Source organism: Engraulis encrasicolus, chromosome 4 (assembly GCF_034702125.1).
Source record: "Engraulis encrasicolus isolate BLACKSEA-1 chromosome 4, IST_EnEncr_1.0, whole genome shotgun sequence".
In the NCBI taxonomy this organism is placed as follows: Eukaryota; Metazoa; Chordata; class Actinopteri; order Clupeiformes; family Engraulidae; genus Engraulis; species Engraulis encrasicolus.
In genome coordinates, this window is record NC_085860.1 from 38,264,702 (window position 1) to 38,291,518 (window position 26,817).

The 26,817-nt window shown below is 41.6% G+C and overlaps 2 protein-coding genes across 2 annotated transcripts; both read left to right on the plus strand.

Annotated features, from left to right (window-relative positions):
* The first annotated feature begins 2,485 nt into the window (after nucleotides 1-2,485).
* On the plus strand, nucleotides 2,486-11,818 carry LOC134447746 (potassium voltage-gated channel subfamily C member 4-like). Its single transcript, XM_063197374.1, has 3 exons — nucleotides 2,486-2,609; nucleotides 3,076-3,623; nucleotides 6,855-11,818. Exons 2-3 carry the CDS (start codon nucleotides 3,126-3,128, stop codon nucleotides 7,749-7,751), a joined length of 1,395 nt encoding a protein of 464 aa, XP_063053444.1. The 5' UTR covers nucleotides 2,486-2,609; nucleotides 3,076-3,125; the 3' UTR covers nucleotides 7,752-11,818.
* Nucleotides 11,819-15,722: 3,904 nt separating this feature from the next.
* LOC134447748 (potassium voltage-gated channel subfamily C member 4-like) lies at nucleotides 15,723-20,578 on the plus strand. The gene is made up of 4 exons (XM_063197376.1): nucleotides 15,723-15,988; nucleotides 16,323-16,819; nucleotides 17,515-18,354; nucleotides 18,776-20,578. The coding sequence occupies exons 2-3, from the start codon at nucleotides 16,343-16,345 to the stop codon at nucleotides 18,334-18,336; spliced, it is 1,299 nt and encodes a 432-aa protein (XP_063053446.1). The 5' UTR covers nucleotides 15,723-15,988; nucleotides 16,323-16,342; the 3' UTR covers nucleotides 18,337-18,354; nucleotides 18,776-20,578.
* Nucleotides 20,579-26,817: the final 6,239 nt, after the last annotated feature.

Genomic DNA, 26,817 nt, shown 5'->3' on the forward strand with positions numbered 1-26,817 from the left:
CCTACTAAATATATTTAATTTTCATTTTCCACGTTCCAATTGCATGAGTGTTTATTTTAGTGGTGGGCCGTTATCGGCGTTAACGTGCTGCGATAATGTGAGACTCTTATCGCGCGACAAAGAAAATATCGCACGTTAATCTATTCTCAAAATATAGGTTTGGAGTTTGGGTATGCACGTCACCATAGCGTTTAATTGACAGACGCGTTCAGGCTGCGCTCCAGTCGTTTCTCCTCTCCACCTGTTGCTTCAGCAGACCTACTAAATATGAAGTGTTTGCATGCTGAAAACATTAATCCCTCTGCCGTGGTAGGTGTTGTTTGAGTGCTTTTTCATAAGTGGTAGACTAAAGAGACGTTATTGTTTGAGGTGAAGCATAGAGAGACATTATTGTGTGTGAGTAGGCTACCAGCCCGACATAGCCTACATTTCCTTACGCATTGCATGGAACACATTGCCTAAACAACTTCCAGAAATCTTGCCTGTGCCATAATTGCAAAACATTCCGTGTGTGATATGCATTTTGAAGATTGTCAAACTGAAACTGTCAATATCTACTCTCACTGAATGTTTGTGTTGCAATCGCGCACATTTGCGACTCAGTGAGATATGCTCATGTCAAACGGTAATAATCCTCGCGGTTGTCGCGCTTGATTTATTTTTTTGCAAACTGAATTCATTTCGAGTTGTAACCGCTCTGGCGTTCTAACTCTGAAAACTGTCAGGTTTAGACCAAACCACCGTGTGCCAGTGCAGCAGGTTCTAGATAGACAGTAACCTGGCTCTGCTGAGGGCTGCTGTGCCTAATGCGCGCAGAGCTCCTCCTTCTCTTAAAGGAGCCGCTGCTCTTTTTACTAGTCAGTGGCAGATTCTTTCTCTCTCTCTCTCTCTCTCTCTCTCTCTCTCTCTCTCTCTCTCTCTCTCTCTCTCAGAAATGCTGAATTGTTGAGGTAATTTTGTTTAAATAGCCTAAATGTTTGATAGATTTATCTGTATTTGCCTCTACAACTTATAGCACTGTTCATTTTGAAATTTCAGTATTTTATAACTGTAAATACTTCCTAACATATTGGACACACTTTACACATATTGCAGTGATTTTTTTCATCACCAAGTATCAACATAACCATTTTTTGAAGATGAGATGCATTTTGGAAAAAAAAGATGAGCTCTGGTCTAATGCGCCATCTGTCTTAAGAAACTCCAAGGTTTGTTTTTGGCATTATTTCGCTACCGTGCCTATTCTGAATGAGCCATTTTGATATAGATTAATCTAGATTAATCTAGATTAATTTCATAATTACAGTGAGATTAATCTAGATTAAAAAAATTAATCTATGCCCACCCCTAGTTTATTTCCATTTACATAGAATAATTTGTCATTGACCTTACTTTCTCTTTCATAGTAAAGGAGAAGATTGAAACGGTCTCTGCAACTGCTTTAGGTTCCATTGATTTAATGATAATGTTAAGCGCTGTTAGACGGTTAAAAACAAAAGGTTAATGCTAAATGTGTCAGGGTGTCAGTTTGGAAGCGGGGCAGATGCACGAAGGATAGGCCTACCAAAGGCTACTGCAATGGCCTGCTCAGAGTCCAGTCCCCAATCCTAAAGAGATTGTGGCGACAGCATCCAGGCTTTGGGACTTTGAAGAATGTGCTCATGCTTTTCAATGATGGGTAGGCCTATGTTTAATTTCGAGCGGATCACACATGGAGTAGCCTAATTCGCCACTGCACAGGCGTTTTACTGCCTACTTTAGTTTTCTTGTAGTAGCCTACCCATCTTTCGAATTTTAGAAACTGGCACCAAATAGGCCTATCTTGTCTTCAAATACTAAGAAGAGACACTTAATATTAATTCAAATTAGACCCATGCGTTAACAAATACTACATGTATGTTATATTAGCTAATAGTAATAATAATAGCTTATTTTAATTTCCCTCGGGATTAATAAATTATACTTAACAGGGTCGCGTGCTGTTCATCGCGCGGTTCACTCAAAGCTCCCCGCTCGTGTTTCCTACACTCACCAAACCATTATACATTAGTGGAGTAGAGAGAGTGGATCTACGATTTTATTTGTGAAAACTCTGCGTCTCTGCTCTGCACGGCTCACCAAACCATTATACATTAGTGGAGTAGAGAGAGTGGATCTACGATTTTATTTGTGAAAACTCTGCGTCTCTGCTCTGCACGGTGCAGTGACTTCCAGAGCTATTTTTCTTCCCATGTAGAAGCTTAGCGCTGCCGCTGAATGACAAGGGGGAGGCACTCGATGTGCTCAGGGGGGAGGAGGAAGATGTGCTCAGAGGGGAGGAGGGAGATGTGATCCAGACCTGCCCCCCGCCCTGCACACTGCAGTTGAACATACTTGGAGTGGAGTGCCCAGGGGTGGCCCTGGCCACCCCCTGCCCCCCCCCCTAGAATCGCCAGTGGGGAGGAGTCTGACTGGCACTTTTATTTTTCCCCGTCTGAGAGAAAAACTTTCCAACGCGTCACGACAGCATTTCATCGTTACGGCAGAACTACTACTCAGCTCTAGCTCAACCCTCAGCTGCCCTCTCCACCCATCAGTTGCGCCACCCATACGCTCCAGATCATTGCGAGGTAACGTAACTGGTTTAACGCACATTTAAATTGCAAATCGAATACTTGGCATGAAGCCTATGCTTCTGACTGCCCGCCTGCCTCTCAGAACACACAGCTTCTGATTATGCCTCTCGTGATAGTGAAAGGGGCCTCTAAGTCTAAACGGATTGTTTAGGATACTTCATGTAGCCTACTGTAGGCATAGGCATATGTGGTGTGTGGCCAAAAGCCCATGGAAGTTTGCAAACTTGCAGTCAAAGTTCTACCATCAGGAAAAATAAGTGCAAGTGCTCAAAATCATAACGCCCATTTTGTAAAAGTTGTCTAACCTACTACTGATTCTTTTGGCTAGGCACAATTAACCACACGGTAGAGGAATATCGTTTACTTTCAGCAGCACGACGCACCGTTTAAGCGTACTACATGATATTGTGCCTTCAGTCTAACGATAATTGTCAACTTTAATACCTGTCTCTCTTCTCAGTGTACAACAGATACAACTTCATCTTCAGTGTGGTATTGAACACGCGCACTATGAGCAGCGCCACCGGTTCTCACGGCCACTGGACGCCGGCTGGCCCCGTGAACGATGAAGAAAGGATCATAATTAATGTTGGTGGTGTGAGACACGAGACCTACAAACGCACTCTTCTGTCCATCCCAGGTAGTCGTCTAGCCAACCTCGTCTCTGACACCGGCGCTGCGTCGAAGACCGACCCCCATGACTTCTTTTTCGATCGGAGCGCAGAGGCATTTTCCCATATCTTGAACTATTACCGTACCGGGAAACTGCACTATCCTCCGGGCGTGTGTGGCCCTTTGTTTGAAGAGGAGCTAGCGTACTGGGGTATAAGTGCGAACGACGTGGAATCTTGTTGCTGGACCGACTTCAGACGGCATCGGGATGCGGAGGCGGAGTTGTCTCGGTTTGAGCCAGATGAGCCTCCAGCAGCACAAGGGCATGCACGGGGTGGATGCATGCCAAAGGCTTGGGCCCTATTCGATGACCCAGATTCCTCTGTTGCTGCCAAGGTTTGTAGCCCAAACTTGGGCAGATTTTGCCGCCAATCATGGCCTATGTGTATTTCACCAACGGAGGATGGATGCTGGGTGCATTCCAGGTTGTCTGAATAATAACATGGCTACTTTGTATTTAACGACTCATCTTGAATGAATGAAAAGTCAGAGATTGACATGGAAACCCTATTTCTCAATGTTATATTTATAAACCATATATTTTAGAACCTTCACTATTAGAAAATAGTAATGAGTGATGGGGATGGGAGTGATGGAGAGTGGGTGGGCAGCGGGAAATGACCTATGACACCATGTGCAATTCACCCATTTAGGGACTGATCGTTTATTGTCGGGGTCACCAGAGGAAAATCGGGGAGTGTCAACCAAAGGGGAGGGTCATTTCAAAATGTTTGGCCCATTTATTTAAAAAAAAAAAAAAAAACATTTAAAGGGACACTGTGTGAGATTTTTAGTTGTTTATTTCCATAATTCATGCTGCCCATTCACTAATGTCACATTTTTTCATGAATACTTACCACCACCATCAAATTCTAAGTATTCATTATGACTGGAAAAATTGCACTTTTCATACATGAAAAGGGGGATCTTCTCCATGGTCCGCCATTTTTAATTTCCAAAAATAGCCATTTTTAGCTGCAAAAATGATTATTACTTAGTAAACTTTCATGTAAAGATCAAATTTGGCAATAGGCAGCCCAGTTTCAACGAGCAGCATAGTTGCAGTACCTTTTTTGACCATTTCCTGCACAGTGTCCCTTTAAAAATACGTAGGTTGTATATGTTTTGATGTAACATAAACCTCAGAAATGCCTCCCCTTTTGCTCAAATTGATCAGATCAGACCTCATCATGTCCGCATGATGTGAGGCTCGACGGTCATTGATGATGAAAGTTTTATTCAAAATTTTAATTATCTTAATTATCGATAGACAAGTAAAACATTTTCTGTGCTGTCTAATCACTACCTGAATGTCAACAAATGTGCGAGAATGTTGTGCGAGAACGTGTGTGTGGTGGCGGCCACATGACAATCTTGAGGTGCATTTCTCAAAACCATAGTTGCTAACTGCTTTACTGCAAGGCAAGGCAAGGCAAGTTTATTTATATAGCGCATTTCATACACAGGTGCAACTCAATGTGCTTCACAAAGTTAACAAATGAAATGAAAGGAAACAGGGAAGAAAGAAGGAAATGAATTGGAGTCAAAAAAACATTTAAAACATTAAGATAAAACATAAGGTAAAAATAATAAAAAAATAAAACATAAATAAACATAAAACCTTGAAAAGCATAAAAATAAAAATAATAAAAGAAGAATGATATGTAATTTAAGCTAGGGGAAAGCATCTGAGAACAGCTTTGTATTGAGTCTAGATTGAAAGCTATCAATAGTGGGTGCATTTTTTACGTCATCTGGAAGCTGGTTCCAAAGCTTTGAAGCATAGAAGCTAAAGGCTGCCTCTCCACACTTTGTTTTGACTTTTGGAATCACCAGCGAATTCTTCTCTGTTGACCTTAGTGACCTGGTCGGTGCATACAGCTGAAACATATCCAGTAGATATGTGTCACATTCCATTTAATGATTCAAACACAAGTAGCATTGCCTTGAAATCAATTCTGTAGCTTACTGGGAGCCAATGCAGCAATCTTAAAATTGGAGTAATGTGGTCGAACTTCCTTGTCTTTGTAAGAACCCGTGCAGCTGCATTTTGTACCAGTTGAAGCTGTTTAATGGTCTTATTGGGGAGGCCAGTAAAAAGACTGTTACAGTAATCAACTTTACTAGAAATGAAGGCATGTATTAGCTTCTCCAGATCATGTTTAGACATCAGGCCCCTAAATTTAGAGACATTTTTTATGTGATAAAATGCAGACTTAGTAATAGCTTTCATGTGACTGTTGAAGTTTAGGTCACTGTCAATGAGGACCCCAAGATTTTTAACTGTTTCCCTTGCTTTCAGTCCCTTCGTTTCAAGGATAGTAGCAATCTTTTGTCTCTCCTCTCTTTTCCCAAATATAATTACTTCAGTTTTATCTGTGTTCAGCTGGAGGAAATTGTGAGACATCCATTTGTTAATTTGGTCCATGCAAGGATAGAGTGATTCAAGGGGGGTGTAGTCATTGGGGGACATAGATAAGTAGAGCTGGGTATCATCCGCATAGCTATGGTGATTTATGGAGTTATTCTCGATAATGTGTCCCAGTGGCAACATATACAGATTGAACAGTAGTGGTCCCAGAATGGAGCCCTGGGGGACCCCACAATTCAGAGACATCGGTGATGAAGTATGTCTTTCAATGGCAACAAAAAAACTTCTTTGTTGTAAGTACGATTTTAACCAGTTGATCACTATGCCTGTAAAGCCAACCCAGTGTTCCAGTCTATGTAGTTGTATAGAATGATTAACTGTATCGAAAGCTGCGCTTAAATCGAGTAGCACCAAGACGGATGACTTGCCAGCATCAGAATTCAATCTTATGTCATTCATAACAGGGGTTCATATAGGGGTTACCATGGCAAGGGCCCCCTTTCATGGCTCGTGCCACACTATTTGTCTGTGCATTCCCTTTCACAACCATAGTCTAGGTCTGTTAGTCAGTACCCCATTGGAATATTAACCCCCCCACTCTGCTTTACTGCATAGATCTGGTGAGAGGAAGGCTAAAATTGCCAGAGGCTTCAAAGGTAAAAGTAGAAGAAAATGTATGGTGTAAGTACAACACTAGTAGCACATTATATTACATAGCTGTTACGCCAGTTATTCCTTTGTAGTTAAAGGTGGCGTCTGAGATATTTGAAAAACGGTTCCAGCAAGCTATATTTTTGAAAATACACAGCGCGCCTCTCCCTTGCTTCAGCCCATCCCTTGAAGCCACGCCTTCAAAACATATGAACGTGCATGCGATCTGTCAGGTGTTCGGATGATCCTAAGAACCCACAAGAGCTCACGAGGTAAACTGAGGTGGATTGACATAGTTGTTTCTGAGAAAAAAAAGAAAAGAAATTCCACCAAAAATTTGATCCAACCAGTGCAGATTCAGCTCATTGTCTACAGTAGCCGTACTACCAGTTACTATTTGCCGAGATAAGGAAAGGGGCAGGATTTGTTTTTTGTTTTGTTTTTTTACTTCGACAGTTGTACTTTTACTTCTGACATGATGTCAGATGTCAGTGACATCTCTGATAATTGCGATGGTGTTTTCTTCTTCTTTGTTTTTCTGACAGGTCATTGGCATTCTTTCCCTGCTCTTCATTATGATCTCTCTCTGCAGTACTTTTGGCATAGCGTCCATGGCACTACTGGACTCCTCTGACTACAATTCCAATGAGAACCACTCTGACACCACCGGAGTAGAAGACGGAGCAGATGAACTATTAGAAGATGGAGCAGATCATTTATTAGAACGGGAATCTACTCCTGGTGCTCGAAGATATCTGATTAGCCTGATAATAGATCTCCTGTGCATCATCTGGTTCAGCGTTGAGTTGTTGGTCCGCATCATCTGCTGCCCTAACAAAAAGAGCTTTTGGACGAACGGCATGAACATCATCGACGTACTGGCCATCGTGCCCTTCTACCTGTTACTCGTGCCCTTCATCCTGGGCTTTCCTTTCTTGTCTGCGCTCGTGGTCATTCCAGTAATTGTAATGTTGATCGCCCGCTGCCTTCGCTTGCTGCGAGTCTTTAAGATGCTGTGGCACTACACGTGTGCCCGGGCACTGGTGCACACACTGCGTGCCAGCCTGTGCCAGTTCTTCCTGCTCGCCGTGCCTCTGATTGTGGCCATCCTGATCTTTTCCACCCTGGCGTTCATCTCTGAGGCACACGTAGACTCCCAGTTTGGCAGCATTCTGGATGCGTTCTGGTGGGTGATTATTACCATGACCACCGTAGGGTATGGCGACATGTATCCCGTGACCTGGGTCGGTAAGGTGTTCGGCAGCCTGTGCGCTCTGACGGGAGTGTTAGCCATGGCCATGCCCATCCCCATCCTCGTGTACAACTTCAGCAAGTATTACACGCTGGTGGAGGCCAAGCTGAGACGCCCCGCGGGGAAGGGGCAGCAGTACAATGGTGTGCCCTTGGTGGCAGCCACTGCCCCTGGCTGGAGTCACAGCTGAGGCAGAATGCGTGCAGCTGTTCAGCACAGGGTCTGTAGCCTTTTGTGGAGGAAGTGTGTATCTACTACACACTGAACTAAATATGGTATATATCTACATGTAGGCCTAATGCACTAACATCATGTCCTTTTTAAAATCACGTTCCACCGGTGGAACGTCTGACTATTTCTCAAAAAAAGCTCTACACTTAACTTTTACTTTTATCCATAGTGACTTACAATTATTAAGTCACAGGGTGCAATTTGCTGGAGCAATAGAATACAATAGACTTTATTGTCATACCAGCATGAACATTTCATTTGGTCTCACTGTGTAGAAGCACAACTATACATTTATTCCATTGCTTAAAACAAAAACACATATACAAATCATTGCATTGCATCCATCCCCCAACCATCCATCCAACCATCCTTCCCAGCATACACATCCAGGGCTTGACTTTTTCCACTCACCAGCATCTGTGGATAGTGGTTTTCCCGAGTCACTAGCCATTCAGATATGCCACTAGCCACCAATTTTATATCGTTTAACAAAAATATGTATATCATTATAGTGTATGTCTAACCTCAGAAGATGAGGTGCTAAAGCAAGATGAGTGTATAGCTTTCTACATGGAGGTATATCAAGCAAATAGAAACTGAGTTACTGAGCTTTTTTTGTGAATTTAAATGCAAACAATTGATACAGAAGGGGCGAACAATAGAATATAGGCTATGATGCGTATGTAACACCAAGGAATAAGCTGCCAGCCAAATTGGCTAGTGACAATGAAAGCATTAGGCTACTAGCCACAGCCAAGTTTAACCAGCATTTGGCCAGTTGGCTGGTGCCAGTGTCAAGCCCTGTACACATCATATACAATTACAAGTCAGGCACTAGTTCCAGAGCCTGCACCTGTCTAGCTTTCCCATTGCTTGTTGACCATGCAAATTGCATTTGGTATACATGAGTGTTTGTAGATGTTTCTCCTTGCACTGTGTGATCTGTAGCGCCTCCTTGAGGGGAGTAGTTCAAGTTCAGAGGGAAGGGGGTGGGTATCATATAAAATGGTCATAGTTTTTCTGTCAGCTGCAGTCCTGTATAGGTTGTCCAGTGTTTTTTGGGGGTTGTCAAATGATTTTTCCTGCCATTTGTACCACTCTGGACAGCCTGTTCTTGTTGCAGTGTGGCGTTAGATCATGTACCTCACCAATCAGATCAGAAAGATCAAATAATTTACCAAATTGCACAGAAACACTGTCAGGTTTTGGTTATTCATATCTGTTAAGCCATGTAACAAATGTAGTGGTTCATGTGAGAAGTGCACAGTGGTCTGTGTGCATACTGGCATATAAATCACTCAATGGTATCAGCATGCAGCTTTTAGTTCATGTAAACGTGTTGGAGCACACAAAATGAAATTAACATTAACATATGTACTTAACTAAGACTATAAGACTAAGGCTGTCCATGGTGTTCTCGAGCCATGTGCGGTGCAATATACATCAATTATATTGTGTTACTTCAAAGAGAAAGGAATTTCCCACACACTTGTTTGACATTTTGCCCTTTTATTCAGAGCAAACAACGTGTTTCGACGCACAGAGGGGAAATGTGCTGTTCGCTCTGAATAGAAGGGCAAAAAATCAAACAAGTGTGCTGTAAACGTCTTTCTCTAATTTGAAGTATTGAATATTCTTGTGTTTACCAGCACCATACGTAGAAGCTGTGCATGGATATCTGAACTTTTTTCATTCATATTGTGTTACATTTCATATGTTTATAAGTGAAGAGGGGGTACACACATCCAATGTGCAGCAGCAGGACAAAAAGGTCAAATAACTTTTTTTGTTTGTTTTTGTTTTTGTTTTTTAAGTGGAATTTCCACAGTTGCTCCCATTTTGCATCTTAACTCCCAGTGAACGATGAAGAGCAAATATCCTGAAAACATTCACTGGGAATAAAAGCAAAACGGGGGCAAGTGTGCGAACATTACACTTCATTTTTACTTTTCATACATACTGTATATCATGCATTCATGTTTTACACAAAAAATGTAATCACTATTAACAAGATAATGTAGGCTATAAGGGGCTATAATATTTTGCAGTACTGACTGATATTATTGCATGTTATTGAATGATAAATAACAGCCTGACATGACTTACAAGATTCAAAACCCTACACACTTTACATTAGTATACTATATGAAATAAAGTGTTGAATGGATGGTATAAAAAATTACCGGATTGCAGCTCAAAATCTGTTACTGACCGAATTGTGCCATGTAACAATTTACTGTAAGCTTTGATGTTTACTCATTCAGGTATTTCTAGATTTTTTTATTCATATTTTTATAAGAATGTCAAAGAGATAACCAATATATTGGGTGCTGTGAGTGTATATATAGGCAAAGGAAAGCATATGAAAAAAATAAAAATGCATATTTACATGTGTGTGTATGTGTCTCTTTCCTTACACATGTGCGTGCACACACACGTACGCACGCACAACACACTCAACACACTCAACACAACATGAACTTGTTGCTCTGTTTCGATAGAGCTGGCGTGGGGAACCTTTTTCATTCGAAGGGCCACTTTAAATTCATCCGAGGGCCGTAAAAGTCCCCCGAGGGCCGTAGGCCTACTATGAACACAAACCAGGATTTTCCCCTTCACTTTAGGCCTAGGCTATATTGAAGGCAGCCACCTTTTAAACAAACACCACCTTCTCTAGGTTCCCTGAATATAACGTAACCCTTCTGTTGTGTTTGGGTCATTTTGACCCGTTTTCAAGTTTAAGTGTAAAAAAACCACACTTTCCTTTGTTCTCCTGGAATGAGGCTCCATCTAATCCTCAGTCACAATCATTTCAACAGAAAAAAACAAGTTTTATAATTTTAGTAAATTTTAAAGGTCTAAAAAAAAAAAGTTACATCTGTGGTGTTCGGGTCAAAATTGACCCGGCATAGATTTTTGGTTGTTGTATGGCATTTCTGAAAAGCTGTTGGTTGCCCTTTGTCCTCAGTTTGGTGATTCATGGTGAGGAAAATATATTTCTTGCCTTAATTTTTTTTACCAACTTTTTCATATAACAAATCCAAGATGGCCGCCGGACAGTCCCATACACTGCAATGTGTCATATCTCCTGTTGTGAAAGGAGTACAGATGTATTTTTGGTGTCTACTCATATGTTTTCATGGTCAGCGAATCCATTTCTGTATTATATAATGAGAATTTTCGCACATTTTCTTTGCAAAATAAGTTTTTGCACTTTATTTTGTCCAAAAACGTATACAAAAATCCATAATGGCACCCAAACATGTAGAACTGGTCTTAAAGTTGATGTGACAATGAGATTAGGGTCCATGTTCATAGTGGATTCAGATGAATAGTGTGACTTTTTTCATTTTCATTGAGGTGTTCATTTCCTATATATTTGCCTTAGATTGGCGGAAAAGCTGTGAATCTGACAGAATTGTTAGTTTGTATAGGCCTATTTACCACACTAAAATCATATAAATATTGAAAAACACCAAGTCAACATATTTCAACATTCATTTTATGCACTGAAAAGCTAATTTAGTTGACATTTGGTCTTTATCCTGCTATAAATCTCTTTAGGTTGGTTTGGACCTGAACACCACAACTCTGAGATATTTGAAAAACTGTTCCTGCAAGCTATATTTTTGAAAATACACAGCGCGCCTCTCCCTTGCTTCAGTCCATCCCTTGAAGCCACGCCTTCAAAACATATGAACGTGCATGCGATCTGTCAGGTGTTCGGATGATCCTGAGAACCCACAAGAGCTCATGGGGTAAACTGAGGTGGATTGACTTATTTGTTTCTGAGAAAAAAAGGAAAGAAATTCCACCAAAAATTTGATCCAACCAGTGCAGATTCAGCTGATTGTCTACAGTAGCCGTACTACCACTTACTATTTGCCGAGATAAGGAAAGGGGCAGGATTTGTTTTTTGTTTTGTTTTTTTAACTTCTACAGTTGTACTTTTACTTCTGACATGATATCAGATGTCAGTGACATCTCTGATAATTGTGATGGTGTTTTCTTCTTCTTTGTTTTTTCTGACAGGTCATTGGCATTCTTTCCCTGCTCTTCATCATGCTCTCTCTCTGCAGTACTTTTGGCATAGCCTCCATGGCACTACTGCACTCCTCTGACTATGATTCCAATGAGAACCACTCTGACATCACCGGAGTAGAAGACGGAGCAGATGAACTATTAGAAGACGGAGCAGATCATTTATTAGAACAGGAATCTGCTCCTGTTGTTGGAATATGGGTGATAAGCCTGATAATAGATCTCCTGTGCATCATCTGGTTCAGCGTTGAGTTGTTGGTGCGCATCATCTGCTGCCCTAACAAAAAGAGCTTTTGGACGAACGGCATGAACATCATCGACGTGCTGGCCATCGTGCCCTTCTACCTGTTACTCGTGCCCTTCATCCTGGGCTTTCCTTTCTTGTCTGCACTCGTGGTCATTCCAGTAATTGTAATGTTGATCGCCCGCTGCCTTCGCTTGCTGCGAGTCTTTAAGATGCTGTGGCACTACACGTGTGCCCGGGCACTGGTGCACACACTGCGTGCCAGCCTGTGCCAGTTCTTCCTGCTCGCCGTGCCTCTGATTGTGGCCATCCTGATCTTTTCCACCCTGGCGTTCATCTCTGAGGCACACGTAAACGACTCCCAGTTTGTCAGCATTCTGGATGCGTTCTGGTGGGCGGTTATTACCATGACCACCATAGGGTATGGCGACATAATTCCCGTGACCTGGGTCGGTAAGGTGTTCGGCAGCCTGTGCGCTCTGACGGGAGTGTTAGCCATGGCCATGCCCATCCCCATCCTCGTGTACAACTTCAGCAAGTATTACACGCTGGTGGAGGCCAAGCTGAGACGCCCCGCGGGCAAGGGGCAGCAGTACAATGGTGTGCCCTTGGTGGCGGCCACTGCCCCTGGCTGGAGTCACAGCTGAGGCAGAATGCATGTGCAGCTGCTCAGCACAGGGTCTGTAGCCTTTTGTGGAGGAAGTGTGTATCTACTACACACTGAACTGAATATGGTATCTATCTACATGTAGGCCTAATGCACTAACATCATGTCCTTTTTTAAATCACATTCCACCAGTGGAACATCTTACTATTTCTCAAAAAAAGCTATACACTTAACTTTTACTTTTATCCATAGTGACTTACAGTTATTAAGTCGCAGGGTGGAATTTTCTGGAGCAATAGAATACAATAGACTTTATTGTCATACCAGCATGAAAATTTCATTTGGTCTCACTGTGTAGAAGCACAACTATATAGTCATTCCATTGCTTAAAACAAAAACAAATATACAAATCATTGCAGTGCATCCATCCCCCAACCATCCATCCAACCATCTTTCCCAGCATACACATCCAGGGCTTGACTTTTTCCACTCACCAGCATCTGTGGATAGTGGTTTTCCCGAGTCACTAGCCATTCAGATATGCCACTAGCCACCAATTTTATATCGTTTAACAAAAATATGTATATCATTATAGTGTATGTCTAACCTCAGAAGATGAGGTGCTAAAGCAAGATGAGTGTATAGCTTTCTACATGGAGGTATATCAAGCAAATAGAAACTGAGTTACTGAGCTTTTTTGTGAATTTAAATGCAAACAATTGATACAGAAGGGGCGAACAATAGAATATAGGCTATGATGCGTATGTAACACCAAGGAATAAGCTGCCAGCCAAATTGGCTAGTGACAATGAAAGCATTAGGCTACTAGCCACAGCCAAGTTTAACCAGCATTTGGCCAGTTGGCTGGTGCCAGTGTCAAGCCCTGTACACATCATATACAATTACAAGTCAGGCACTAGTTCCAGAGCCTGCACCTGTCTAGCTTTCCCATTGCTTGTTGACCATGCAAATTGCATTTGGTATAAATGAGTGTTTGTAGATGTTTCTCCTTGCACTGTGTGATCTGTAGCGCCTCCTTGAGGGGAGTAGTTCAAATTCAGAGGGAAGGGGGTGGGTATCATATAAAATGGTCATAGTTTTTCTGTCAGCTGCAGTCCTGTATAGGTTGTCCAGTGTTTTTTGGGGGGTTGTCAAATGATTTTTCCTGCCATTTGCATCACTCTGGACAGCCTGTTCTTGTTGCAGTGTGGTGTTAGATCATGTACCTCACCAATCAGAGCAGAAATATCAAATAATTTATCAAATTGCGCAGAAACACTGTCAGGTTTTGGTTATTGATATATGTTAAGCCATGTAACAAATGAAGTGGTTCATTTGAGAAGTGCACAGTGGTCTGTGCATACTGGCATATAAATCACTCAATGGTATCAGCATGCAGCTTTTACTTCATGTAAACGTGTTGGAGCACACAAAATGAAATGAACATTAACATACTGTATGTACTTAACTAAGACTATAAGACTAAGGCTGTCCATGGTGTTCTCGAGCCATGTGCGGTGCAGTATACATCAATTATATTGTTACTTCAAAGAGAAAGGAATTTACAACACACTTGTTTGACTTTTTGCCCTTTTATTCAGAGCAAACAACGTGTTTCGACGCACAGAGGGGAAATGTGCTGTTCGCTCTGAATAGAAGGGCAAAAAATCAAACAAGTGTGCTGTAAACTTCTTTCTCTAATTTGAAGTATTGAATATTCTTGTGTTTACCAGCACCAGACGTAGAAGCTGTGCATGGATATCTGAACTTTTGCATTTATATTGTGTTACATTTCATATGTTTAGAAGTGAAGAGAGGGTACACACATCCAATGTGCAGCAGCAGGACAAAAGGGTCAAACAACTTTTTTTTTTTAAGTGGAATTTCCACAGTTGCTCCCATTTTGCATCTTAACTCCCAGTGAACGATGAAGAGCAAATATCCTGAAAACATTCACTGGGAATAAAAGCAAAACGGGGGCAAGTGTGCGAACATTACACTTTTTTTTTTTACAATTTTTACTTTTCATACATACTGTATATCATGCATTCATGTTTTACACAAAAAAATAATCACTATTAACAAGATAACGTAGGCTATAAGGGGCTATATATATTTTTCGATATATTTTGCAGTACTGACTGATATTATTGCATGTTATTGAATGATAAATAACAGCCTGACATGACTTACAAGATTCAAAACCCTACACACTTTACATTAGTATACTATATGAAATAAAGTGTTGAATGGATGGTATAAAAAATAACGGATTGCAGCTCAAAATCTGTTACTGACTGAATTGTGCCATGTAACAATTTACTGTAAGCTTTGATGTTTACTCATTCAGGTATTTCTAGATTTTTTTTTCATATTTTTATAAGAATGTCAAAGAGATAACCAATATATTGGGTGCTGTAAGTGTATGTATAGGCAAAGGAAAGCATATGAAAAAAATAAAAATGCATATTTACATGTGTGCGTATGTGTCTCTTTCCTTACACATGTGCGTGCACACACACGTACGCACGCACAACACACTCAACACAACATGGACTTGTTGCTCTGTTTCGATAGAGCAGGGGTGGGGAACCTTTTTCATTCGAAGGGCCACTTCAAATTCATCCGAGGGCCGTAAAAGTCCTCTGAGGGTCGTAGGCCTACTATGAACACAAACCAGGATTTTCCCCTTCACTTTAGGCCTAGGCTATATTGAAGGCAGCCACCTTTTAAACAAACACCACCTTCTCTAGGTTCCCTGAATATAACTTAATTGTATTGCAAATGCATTTTCTAAGATTCCTTTAGAAAATAGCCTATGTCATATTTCATATTAAGCTGAATAACATTAAAATTAGGCCTATATCGGGGCCGGATAAAACGGTCTCATGGCCCGTTTGCCTTTCTCAAAACCTAGGACAGTGTCCTTCCAAGTTCCAAGTGTATCACTTGGAAGGACACTGTCCTAGGTTTTAGGCTGATACACTTGGAAGGACAGTGTCCTGGGTTTTAGGCTGATACACTTGGAAGGACACTGTCCTAGGTTTTGAGAAAGACCCGGTTCCCCACCCCTGCGATACAGGGAGAAATGTTCAAGGGGGAGGGGCTCTAAGCTTGCTTGGCTCTCGCCAGACCCTCGTAGCCTATATATGCGCAGGACAAAAGAAGAGAGGAGAGAAGATAGTTTGTGTCTGCCTCAGTTGGACTAGGACTCAATTAGTTACCTTCCTATAGGGCTATACCAGACTCGATTTGACTTCATCCACCCGGGCATCAAATAGGACATCACCTGTCAAACTGTCAGGTGGGTAGATACATTGTACATTCAGTGCTGAAACGGTGGTTCATTTCCAACCCTGAAAGGACATCAAGTCTTCTCTCTCAAGTAGAGAAGTAATAATAAAATGCATTCATTCATGTAAGCTGAGAACATTTTAATGATCTGAAGCCTGGAGAGATAAACCATTTTTTTTACGTTTTCTTCAGTAGGCTTTACATCAAATTATGTAAACACTAGGCCTATTATTTATGCTATGCCTCTTAGTGACTGCATACTAGAGCCTTAATATTTTACTTGAGTGGAAATTTGCAGACAGCCAGTAGGCCTATTCATTCATGGCATGTATTGTTCAATGCAGATTAGCAAGAGGAGTTCATCATGCAAGACTGCATCATGTTGAACTCAACTGGCTGCAAGGAAGATGTGTCATGTGGCGAAGTGGCCAGGGTGGTCATCAATGTCGGAGGAGTGCGGAACGAGGTGTACAAAACTACTCTCGAGACCATCTCAGGCACGCGTTTGGCAAAATTAGTCTCCGGCAACAGATGTGACGCTGAGTTTTTCTTCGATAGAAACCCTGCTGCGTTCGCCCATATCCTAAATTACTACCGCACTGGGAAGCTGTGCTGTGCGGGGGATGTGTGTGGCGCTTCGTTCGGAGAGGAGCTCGCCTACTGGGGCATCCGTGAAAGCGATGTGGAACTTTGTTGCTGCACGACATTGAAACGGTATCAGGATGCACAGGAGGCGGTGGTCCTGTCCGAGCAGAATGGACAAGCCCCAGCGCAGGGGCAGGGGACGATGGCAAAGATTTGGGCTGTGTTTGACGCTCCCCACTCATCCCCAGCTGCCATGGTTTGTTCATGTATTCTTTCTATTCTATTTATTGCATGTAATGTAATGTAAATGTGAAATTTACAGTAGGCCAAATAGTGAGTGAAAAGATCATATTTAGATCCATTCATAAATGTAGGGGTGGGCATCTCGGGTTCAGAAAGTAAAAAGCCCTGTCACCTACAGTCCCTTGTTTCAGTCAATGAACCAAATCCTAATTAGCCTTTTGGCATTAGTAGGCCTATATCCATTGAATGTCACTTGTCCTGCTTCAAATGCCCTCTGCCAGGTTAATGAGCTTATTAGTAAAATCACTTTGGCACAGTGTGCTAAATCCCCCCACATTTCGGCTTGAATGGGGACTCAAGGTTCTAGTCCAGCTCCTTTCCTGTCATCTCTTCACTCTCACTCTCTATCAAATATAAAAAGCCATGAAAATATTTTGTAAAAAAAAAAAATCACTTGTGTTAGGGAGCAGAACCCTTGTACTTTTCATTTCTCAATCCAGTTTGGAAAGGCCTATAAAACGGCACAAAAAAGCCACACAACTTTTTTGTTTAAAAAAAAATACACACCCCCAACACACACACACACACACACACACACACACACACACACACACACACACACACACACACACACACACACACACATCAATTCCCTGTGACAGTGGGCTAAATTCACTCTCTGGAATCGCCTGTCTTGTTTGTTTTCAGATCTTGGCTGTGATTTCCACGCTGTTCATCCTTGTTGCCGTGACAGCACAGTCTGTGGAGTCTGTCTACCAGGAGGTCATATTCGTCCCAATAAATATCACCGTGGCCAATGGTAGAAGATTTGATGAGTTGGTTGAGGACGAGTTGGTGCTTTTACAAATTACGCCCGCCAAATTCTGGATCATCGAGTTGCTCTGTGTCTTCTGGTTCACCTTAGAGTTCTTGGTCCGGCTGGTGTGTTGCCCCAGTAAGCTGGATTTCCTCCGCAGCCCCTTGAACTTTGTGGACCTCGTGGCCATCCTCCCCTTCTACATGAACCTGTGTTTGTACGAGCATGGCAGACGCCAGCTGACGGCCATGAGGACCCCAATGACAGCCTTCGTCAGCAGTCTGCGTGCGGCCCGGGTCATACGCCTGCTGCGGGTCTACAAGATGATGCCACCCAATGCCGGCCTGAGCCTCCGGGCGCTGGGGCTGGCGCTGCGTGCCAGCATGCGAGAGTTCTGTCTCCTGGGCATTGCCTTCTTTGTGGCCCTTGGGTTTTATGCCACCTTGATCTTTTACGTCGAACACAGGAGTCTGGAATACACATACTTCAAAAATATTCCATTTTCGTTTTGGTGGGCGGTGATAACCATGACAAGTGTAGGGTATGGCGACATGTATCCTGAGCACTGGGGCCCCATGGTGGTCGGCATGCTGTGTGCTGTGACGGGACTGCTAGTAGTGGTCGTGCCCATTCCCATTCTCCTCTACAACTTCTCCAAGTATTACGCCCTGCTCGACGCCAAGCAGACACAAACTGTGAAGGGGAGCATGTAGGATGACCCAAGTAGTGAGGTAATCAAGAAAGCAATAGTAAAGAAAAACATCAGTATAAAGAACCACCATGTGCGTGTTTTTATGTGTCTATGTGTGTGTATATGTTCAGGTCTGTTTTTTTCTGTATGTATGGTGTTGTGTCGTGTGTAATGTCTTACCATGAATATTGTATCTATCTTGGATTACTGTATGTGTAAACAGCTAGACACCTTCATCTCCTGTGGGATTAATGCCGTAAAGGAACTCTACTTAAATAGTAACAAACACACAAACAGTACAATGCCCTTAAACAACTGCTTGCATTGCTTACAAAGCTCACTACTTTAGCAGGCTAAGGGATATTGGGAATGGGTGTTTGCCTTCTTGGACAGGGTTATTTTAAGCTTAAGTCTGTTGTTCTCCTGTGTGATTCTCCTCCTCTCTTGTCTGTCCACAATAGGGGAAGCATAAAGAAGTTGCAGCGTGAGGATAAACAACTCTGCCAACCACGCAGGAGGGTCACAACACATGGTACTCTGCTGATGGTCTAGGCAGCTCTGTGTAGGCTAATATTTTTAGCAATTTTTTCCCCAGAATTCATGCTGCCCATTCACAAATGTTAGCTTTTTTACAAATTCTTATCACCATCAAGAGTATTCGTTATGACTGACAAAGTTGCACTTCTTGGTGTACATGAGAAGGTGGATCTTCTCCATGTCCATTTCCAGAAATAGACATTTTAGTTGTAAAACATACTGTAGTTTGGTCATACTAGTTAAGATTAGTTTATTATCTAGTAAATATGGAAAGGTCATGAGACGATCAAATTTGGCAACAGGCAGCACAGCTTCAATTAGCAGCATAGTTGCAATACCTACTCTGGCCACCATCCTACACAGAGCACCTTTAAAGCCTTCCATACCTGTGTTCAGCCACGACAAAGCCGGAATCCTACCTCTAGCCACCTTTTTCCTAGCTCCCTGGCACCTACACTTAGTAATGATGGTCATGGTTATGACTGTTAACTTTGGTTATGACTCTGTGTTAACTGGTGTATGATTTTTAATATAATGAATCATCACATTGTAAATGAAGGACCAAAAAAGAACAGCTTTACCGTGCCACTGCCATCTACAGGTTGAGATGATGTAATGAAAAATGGCCTCGGAAAACATAAGCCCCATTAACGTAGTTTCATGTTCATTTGTGCAGTCACAAACAGATCCACTTGTTCCCGAGCTTCTTAATACCATTAACTGTGACCAACACATTTAAATAACTTGTGTTTCACACAATATTTTACAAAGTTGCCGCTTACGGTTGGTAACCTATACACGGACCATTTATTTATGTGGCGCCTCAGCTAAACCGGAAATTGCACCCCTTTTATGTTGTTATTACACAGGAACAAGGTGGATGCTTAGCATGCACTAAAGTAATGGATGAGTGACTGAATTGATTATAATTGATAACTAATTTATTATATTAATTATAATTGATAACTAATGATTAATTATGATGCCTCTTGCTCAAGATATTAATTAACACCTTCCTGCCATTACATGGAGAGCAAACATGTATTAATGTTCATTTTGCCTAATTATAATGTACACAAATATACATTTGGTCCCATCTTCAATGCAGGTAATATACTCCAGGGGTCCCTTGCCATCTCTGGTGCTCTCATAAAGCTTGTAAACAAGTCCTCTCGTTCTTGACTATTTACTGCACTAACCTCTGTTGCACTAATTTCCTAACCCCGCTCTAATGCACTAACTTACTAACGCTACTTGGTGTAGATGCCTATTTTTATGAATATTTCCTGTGGACTTTGCATTTGCTTGTGTTGTATGCAATGGATTATATCCTCGTTTGTAAGTCTTTTTGTATAGCGTCTGCATACTGTCTGCTAAGGCTAATGAAGGAATGGAGGACAAAGTTGGCCTAAATACCTGGTTGACCATGAAATCTTTAAAGAGAAACTCAGTACTTACAGCTATGTCGATGACACTCAAATTTACATTACTGTCTGTCCTAACTTTAGCCCAATTGAGTCGTGCTTATGCCTGGAAAAAACAATAGCTAGATGCAATCATCATCTTGCCGTTGAATAAAGAAAAGTATAATAATCATTTTTGGAAACAAAGATCGAAGACTCAGAAGAAACTCAGTGTTTACCCAAAATACGAATCACTTTAAATTAAGGCTTATGTCAAAAACCTTTGTGTGATGATGGGTATTAGGCTAATCTTAGTTTCAGTGTTCACATCAAACACGTGACTAAATCAGCTTTTTGGCACCTAGAAACACAGTTATAGATGTTGTATCCAAACAGGATCTGGATAGACTAATCCATGGTTTTATTTCCTGTAGGGTACTATTGCATTGCTATACTTACAGGCCAAAAGTCTCTCAGGTACTGTATAACGAGTCCAACATGCTGCAGCTAAAATTGTAACCAAAACAAAGAAAAGCGATCACATCATTCCAGTGGCTAGATTAATTTAACTGGCTCCCAGTGAGGTTTAGGATTGAGTTGGAAACTGCTTTTTGTTTATAAGACTAAATGGTCTAGGTCCTAAATATATATGGCAGATGTGAGCAATATCATCCTTAAATATGCCTTTGGTCTTTAGAGTCTTCTCTGCTCTTTGTACAAAGGGTAAAACTCAGACCGGGTGAATTTAGCATTTGGCATTTAGCAATAAAGTCATCAAGTACTTCATCAGCTTTCTGTTGAAATTAGAATGGATACATACAACACAACAGTAGTATGTTTTTTTTAAGAAATTAAAAACAGCTTTATATCTGTCTGCCTTTGATTTGGGTTATTTATCTAGTCTCTTTATCATCTGTAATATTTTGGTTCTTTATATGAATTAAGTTCATTATGTCTAACTGTTTAACTTAAACACTTAGTGGTTTCTTTTGCCTTAAGACATGTAAAAGTTTTTATCTTTTACCTGACATGTTTCGACGGTGTTACTTCCGTCTTCATCAGAGGGTCACTGTGATGTTGATGCGTGACGTGCTTTAAAAACAGCTGATGTTGTTGTGGAGGTGTGACCTCCCTGTCAATAATGACAGGTTGGTCACACCTCCTGCTGTTAGAGTTGTCCTCTTAGGATGGTGGTCCAGGTGTGTGAGAGCATGTATGCCCCCTCATCCCTGTTCATGGTACTTGGGCTACGCTTTCTGATCTCCATGGACTCCTTAATCCAGCGGTGGTATCTGTTGTTCTCTTGCTGTATGACTTTTGCCTTGTCCCAGTCCATGATGTGATTTTCCCTCCTACAGTGGTCAGTTATGGCTGATTTGAGGTTCTCCTGTGTGGCTCTCTCCTTTATTGCTCTTGTATGTCTTTGTTCTGTTTCCTTTTCACACTCTTTTTTATGCTCATTTTTTCTTATGTTGAATGTCCTCCCTGTCTCCCCAATATATGACTTGTTGCATGACCGGCACGGAATCTCATATATGACATTGCATTTGTTATGTTGGTCTATTTTGTCCTTGGGGTGTACTAGCAGCTGTCGTAGTTTGGTGTGTGGCTTTACTGGCGTTTGTATCTTGTGTTTCTTCATGGCTCGCTGTATGCGTTCGGTGATCCCTTTGATGTAGGGCAGGATCACCATTCCTTTGTTTTCCGGTTTTTGTGTGGACTGCTTTTTTCTTTTCTTCCCTTGTGTTTCCTCCTTCGATTTTACCTGTAGGGCGCCTTTTTGAATGGCCCATGGTGGGTATTGGCAAGCTGCAAGTGCCTGTCGGATGTGTTGTTCTTCAGCCTGTACCATGAACAGGGATGAGGGGGCATACATGCTCTCACACACCTGGACCACCATCCTAAGAGGACAACTCTAACAGCAGGAGGTGTGACCAACCTGTCATTATTGACAGGGAGGTCACACCTCCACAACAACATCAGCTGTTTTTAAAGCACGTCACGCATCAACATCACAGTGACCCTCTGATGAAGACGGAAGTAACACCGTCGAAACATGTCAGGTAAAAGATAAAAACTTTTACATGTCTTAAGGCAAAAGAAACCACTAAGTGTTTAAATTTTGGTTCTTTCTCTTTCTCTATAGGCATACCTTGAATGACAGTTGTGTATGATAATGTATTAATACTATTGCTACTGTTATTGCTAATGTAATGTAATATTACTGTGTAACAAGTTATATTATGGAATTTGTCATGTAAATACATCTCTGCATCTTGATAACTTGAAACTATCTTCAATATGTGTTACTAATACAGTAAGTATTACCACAACGAACAATGAGTTCTAAAATACATTTGCTTAAAATGAAACAAAAAACAAATGAACAACTTAATAAAGCGTTACTGTCATTGACGTATGAGGTGGGCTTGTGTGTGCTGTCATGTTACCGGTATGCATGTTACTTTTTTGGGGGAGGGGGGGGGTAAACAGTACTGCTGCTTTGAAGTACAGTCAACATGTCAATCTCATAAACATTTCATGTTCATGATAAGTTGACATTGTTAGGACTGTCTTTAACGTAACCGAATGTCACAAGTCATAACAAGTTTATGTCATGGAGCTGTGTGCAAGTCTACTTACGGAAATGTCTTGAGGGCTCTTGGCCATGACTCAAATGCCTATGGGCACCATAGTGTTACACCAGGGGACCTGGGGCCGATTCTGGCCCGAGGTCATTTCCTCGTCCTCCTGTTTCAATTGCTTCCTGTTACTCTCCTTACTGTCCTATCAATTTAAGTCAAGTCTGCGTTATTTTCCTCATTTGCACAGGTCAAACAAGGAAATTGTGTTTCTTTCCATCCCATGTAAAGACGTAGACATACTGGACACCGGACTGACATTATATTGCCCAATGAGCCAGTGAGACTGCCATAGAGTACACCTACTGGAGATTTGTTGTGGGCTTTTTCGGCCTGTTATTCATTACTTTATTAGTTATTTATTTTCCAGAGAGTAGACATAATATACTTGCATCTTGTACAACTAATATAAAGTCCACTAGAGGGCAGTATTAGATTGGGTTCTCGCTGCCTTTTCAAAGCTGCACAGAGCTCATAAGCAACTTTCAAAGCACACTGTCCCAGATGACAACACTATATGGTCAAAAGATTATTTTATTTCAGTTACAACCCACTAAGGCCATTGGAAGTTCAGTGTTTGCTGCCATTCAATTTCTTCACATTTAAAGGGGAATATGTTGGATTTTTTTTGTCCAGGCCCAAGGGCCCATTCAGTCATAATCCGGCCCTGAATGTGGTCAATCAGCAGACTTTCAATACAGTTTATTGAACTGTGCTTTAGCACTTCTGTACAAAGGGTTAGCTTTCCACCAAGTATTCGTAAAACATGTCTATTTGCAATATCTAGTAAGTAAAAGACATATTAAATACTTTTGTACTTCCACTTGAGTATGGTATTAGAAGAGCCTTTTTTAATTCTACTCAAGTCAGTTTCATGATTGAGTACTTGTACTCCACTCCTCCAGTCCAGTACTTAATACATCACTGGAGGAGATATTTTTGTCAAGTGATACCTAAAGTAACAATTAGACAATTATTTACAGGTTTACACTGGAATACGATAAAAAAATATTGCTATTTGGCAACGTACCATAATGCTCAAAACACAAAACATTTGTAAGCAAGCCTCTTTCAGCCCTATTGTGCCTGCAGTACATGCAGTACAGTACAGGACATTTATAGTTTTAACAAGCTCAACAGATAAGGAATGTGTTGTCTGTTGACATGAACAGAGCCAGAATATTGGGGTGCTAGAGAGAGAGAGAGAGAGAGAGAGAGAGAGAGAGAGAGAGAGAGAGAGAGAGAGAGAGAGAGGAGCAGAGAGACATGGAATGGGGTTAGCGAGAGACTTCAAAACAAGCATGAGAACAGTGTACCATATGACAGGAATCTACTCAGACAAACTCCAGGGGGCGGGGGGGCATAAGAGCTGAGGCAGGCTATTAAAAAGACAGCGACAGGCAGGCAGGGAGGGGGGGGGGTTACAAGTGGGGAAAGGGGGAGCAGCAACAGCAGATCAGAGCTTACTTGTGCAGATCTCCAGTAAACAGGCCTGGGATTGTCTTCAGCTTTTCCCCAGTGTCATGGAATCTGAGGAGGTTGGTGGGGGGGTCTCTCTCTCTCTCTCTCTTTCCCTCTCTCTCTCTCTCTCTTTCCCTCTCTCTCTCTCTCTCTCCATACATCCCCACAGAGATTTTCAACAATGCATGCCATGCGCGATGCAGATGTACTGTATGGGCTGGTGGATGATGGATGAAGCGGGGGATAAACACAACAAGAACACAAGAGTTTACTTTACTCATGTGGACTTACAGAAAGAGGAGTTTACCCAGCAGCCAATGTGGTCAAGGATGGACTACTGAATGGACCTACCAGGCCCAGAGGCATCTCAGGGGGGGGGGCTTGTGACATCTGATTTTGGGTTTTTTTCCCCAAGGAAATGATTTCCTGTCTCGCCAATAAGTCAATAAGTTTAAAGCCCTCACCAACATTATTTATATTATTAATTGTCATTCATTTGAATGTCATAGGAAATGAACACACATCTGCATTCTACTCCAGTCCCTCTTTGTTTAATTTCACCAGTCATCACCTTTCCTTTGATTCTGCACAGCGATAGCGAGTACTACTGTTGCTTGGGGGGGGGGGGGGCGAAGCATTCAGACCCTCTGAATGATGGAAAAAGTTTGAGAACCACTGCTATAGGCCTACCCTTGAAATCCTTGAAGGCCTACCCTTGATCGATTGACTAACTATTGACATTGACTATTGTTGGACTAACGTGGGAGGAGCACAGCAGTCAGGCATGCACATCACTTCATGTCATATGCATTTTTTATGAGAAACTGTTCCGACCTTTTGCAATTAGTTACTAACAAAGAAATTTACAGATAAACACTAAATAGAGATCAAATTCAAAATAACATTAATATAGATGATGTAGTAAGATACCCTTGACAAGTGAAGTGTTACGTTTTTCCAATAATGGCTGAAGATAGTGAAATGTGCATGTGTGCATGCATGCGTCAGTGAGTGTGTGTGTGTGAGTGCGTCCATGTGTGTGTGTTTGTGTGCATGCGTGTGTAGTGTGTGGAGAAGGGGAAGAGCCTAGTAGACTGCACCACATTCAGATTCTTCGCACAGCAGTACAGTTCGAGCTCAGTGTCGCCTCTTAAGCTCCCGTTTCCATGGATACCTCCTCAACAATGTCTCCCTCTCTCCCCCCTGGCCTCATGAAGTACAGTATATCACGAAAGTGAATACACCCCTCACAGTTTAGCAGATTTTTGAGTATATCTTTTCATGGGAAAGCATTACAGAAATTTCACTTTGACACAATGATTAGTGACCTTTTAACAACATATTTAACCGCTTAAATTTCTTGTTCACTCAGAAAAAAACAAAATACAGCCATGAATGTTTGAACATGTACTCACAAAAGTGAGTACACCCCAGATTAAAATCCGGTACAGAAGGGGCTATGTTGGCTCGAATCGTCTCGAAATGAAACGAAATGAAAAGGGATGACAAGGGAGGTCATCAGTGTGCGTTTCAACCTTTCTTTGCATTGAACTTTTACATTTTGAGTCTGCATCTGGCTTAAATAGATTGGTGCGAGATTTGAATGCAATCCAATGGAGAATATCATGATCTTCTTCAGTAGTCACAGTACATGATGACATGCATGTTTCTTTTAGGTGTAGTTCAGATTACCATTGTTGACAGCATTCATGCATCCATAAACCATGTCAGTCCCACTACCATGCTTGGCTATTGAGAGGGTACACCTTTTTTGTAAAACTCACTTGTTTACCACCACACATGCTTGACACCATCTAAAGCAAATTTGTTTATCCTGGTCTCAAGAGAGATGAACAGACCAAGCATATGGATCACTGGAACCATGTCGTGTGATCTGAAGAGACCAAGGTAAACAAATATACTTTAGATGGTGTCAAGCATGTGTGGTGGTAAACAAGTGAGTTTTACAAAAAAGGTGTACCCTCTCAATAGCCAAGCATGGTAGTGGGACTGACATGGTTTATGGATGCATGAATGCTGTCAACATTGGTAATCTGAACTACACCTAAAAGAAACATGCATGTCATCATGCACTGTGACTACTGAAGCAGATCATGATATTCTCCATAGGATTGCATTCAAATCTCACACCAATCTATTTAAGCCAGATGCAGACTCAAAATGTAAAAGTTCAATGCAAAGAAAGGTTGAAACGCACACTGATGACCTCCCTTGTCATCCCTTTTCATTTCGTTTCATTTCGAGACGATTCGAGCCAACATAGCCCCTTCTGTACCGGATTTTAATCTGGGGTGTACTCACTTTTGTGAGTACATGTTCAAACATTCATGGCTGTATTTTGTTTTTTTCTGAGTGAACAAGAAATTTAAGCGGTTAAATATGTTGTTAAAAGGTCACTAATCATTGTGTCAAAGTGAAATTTCTGTAATGCTTTCCCAT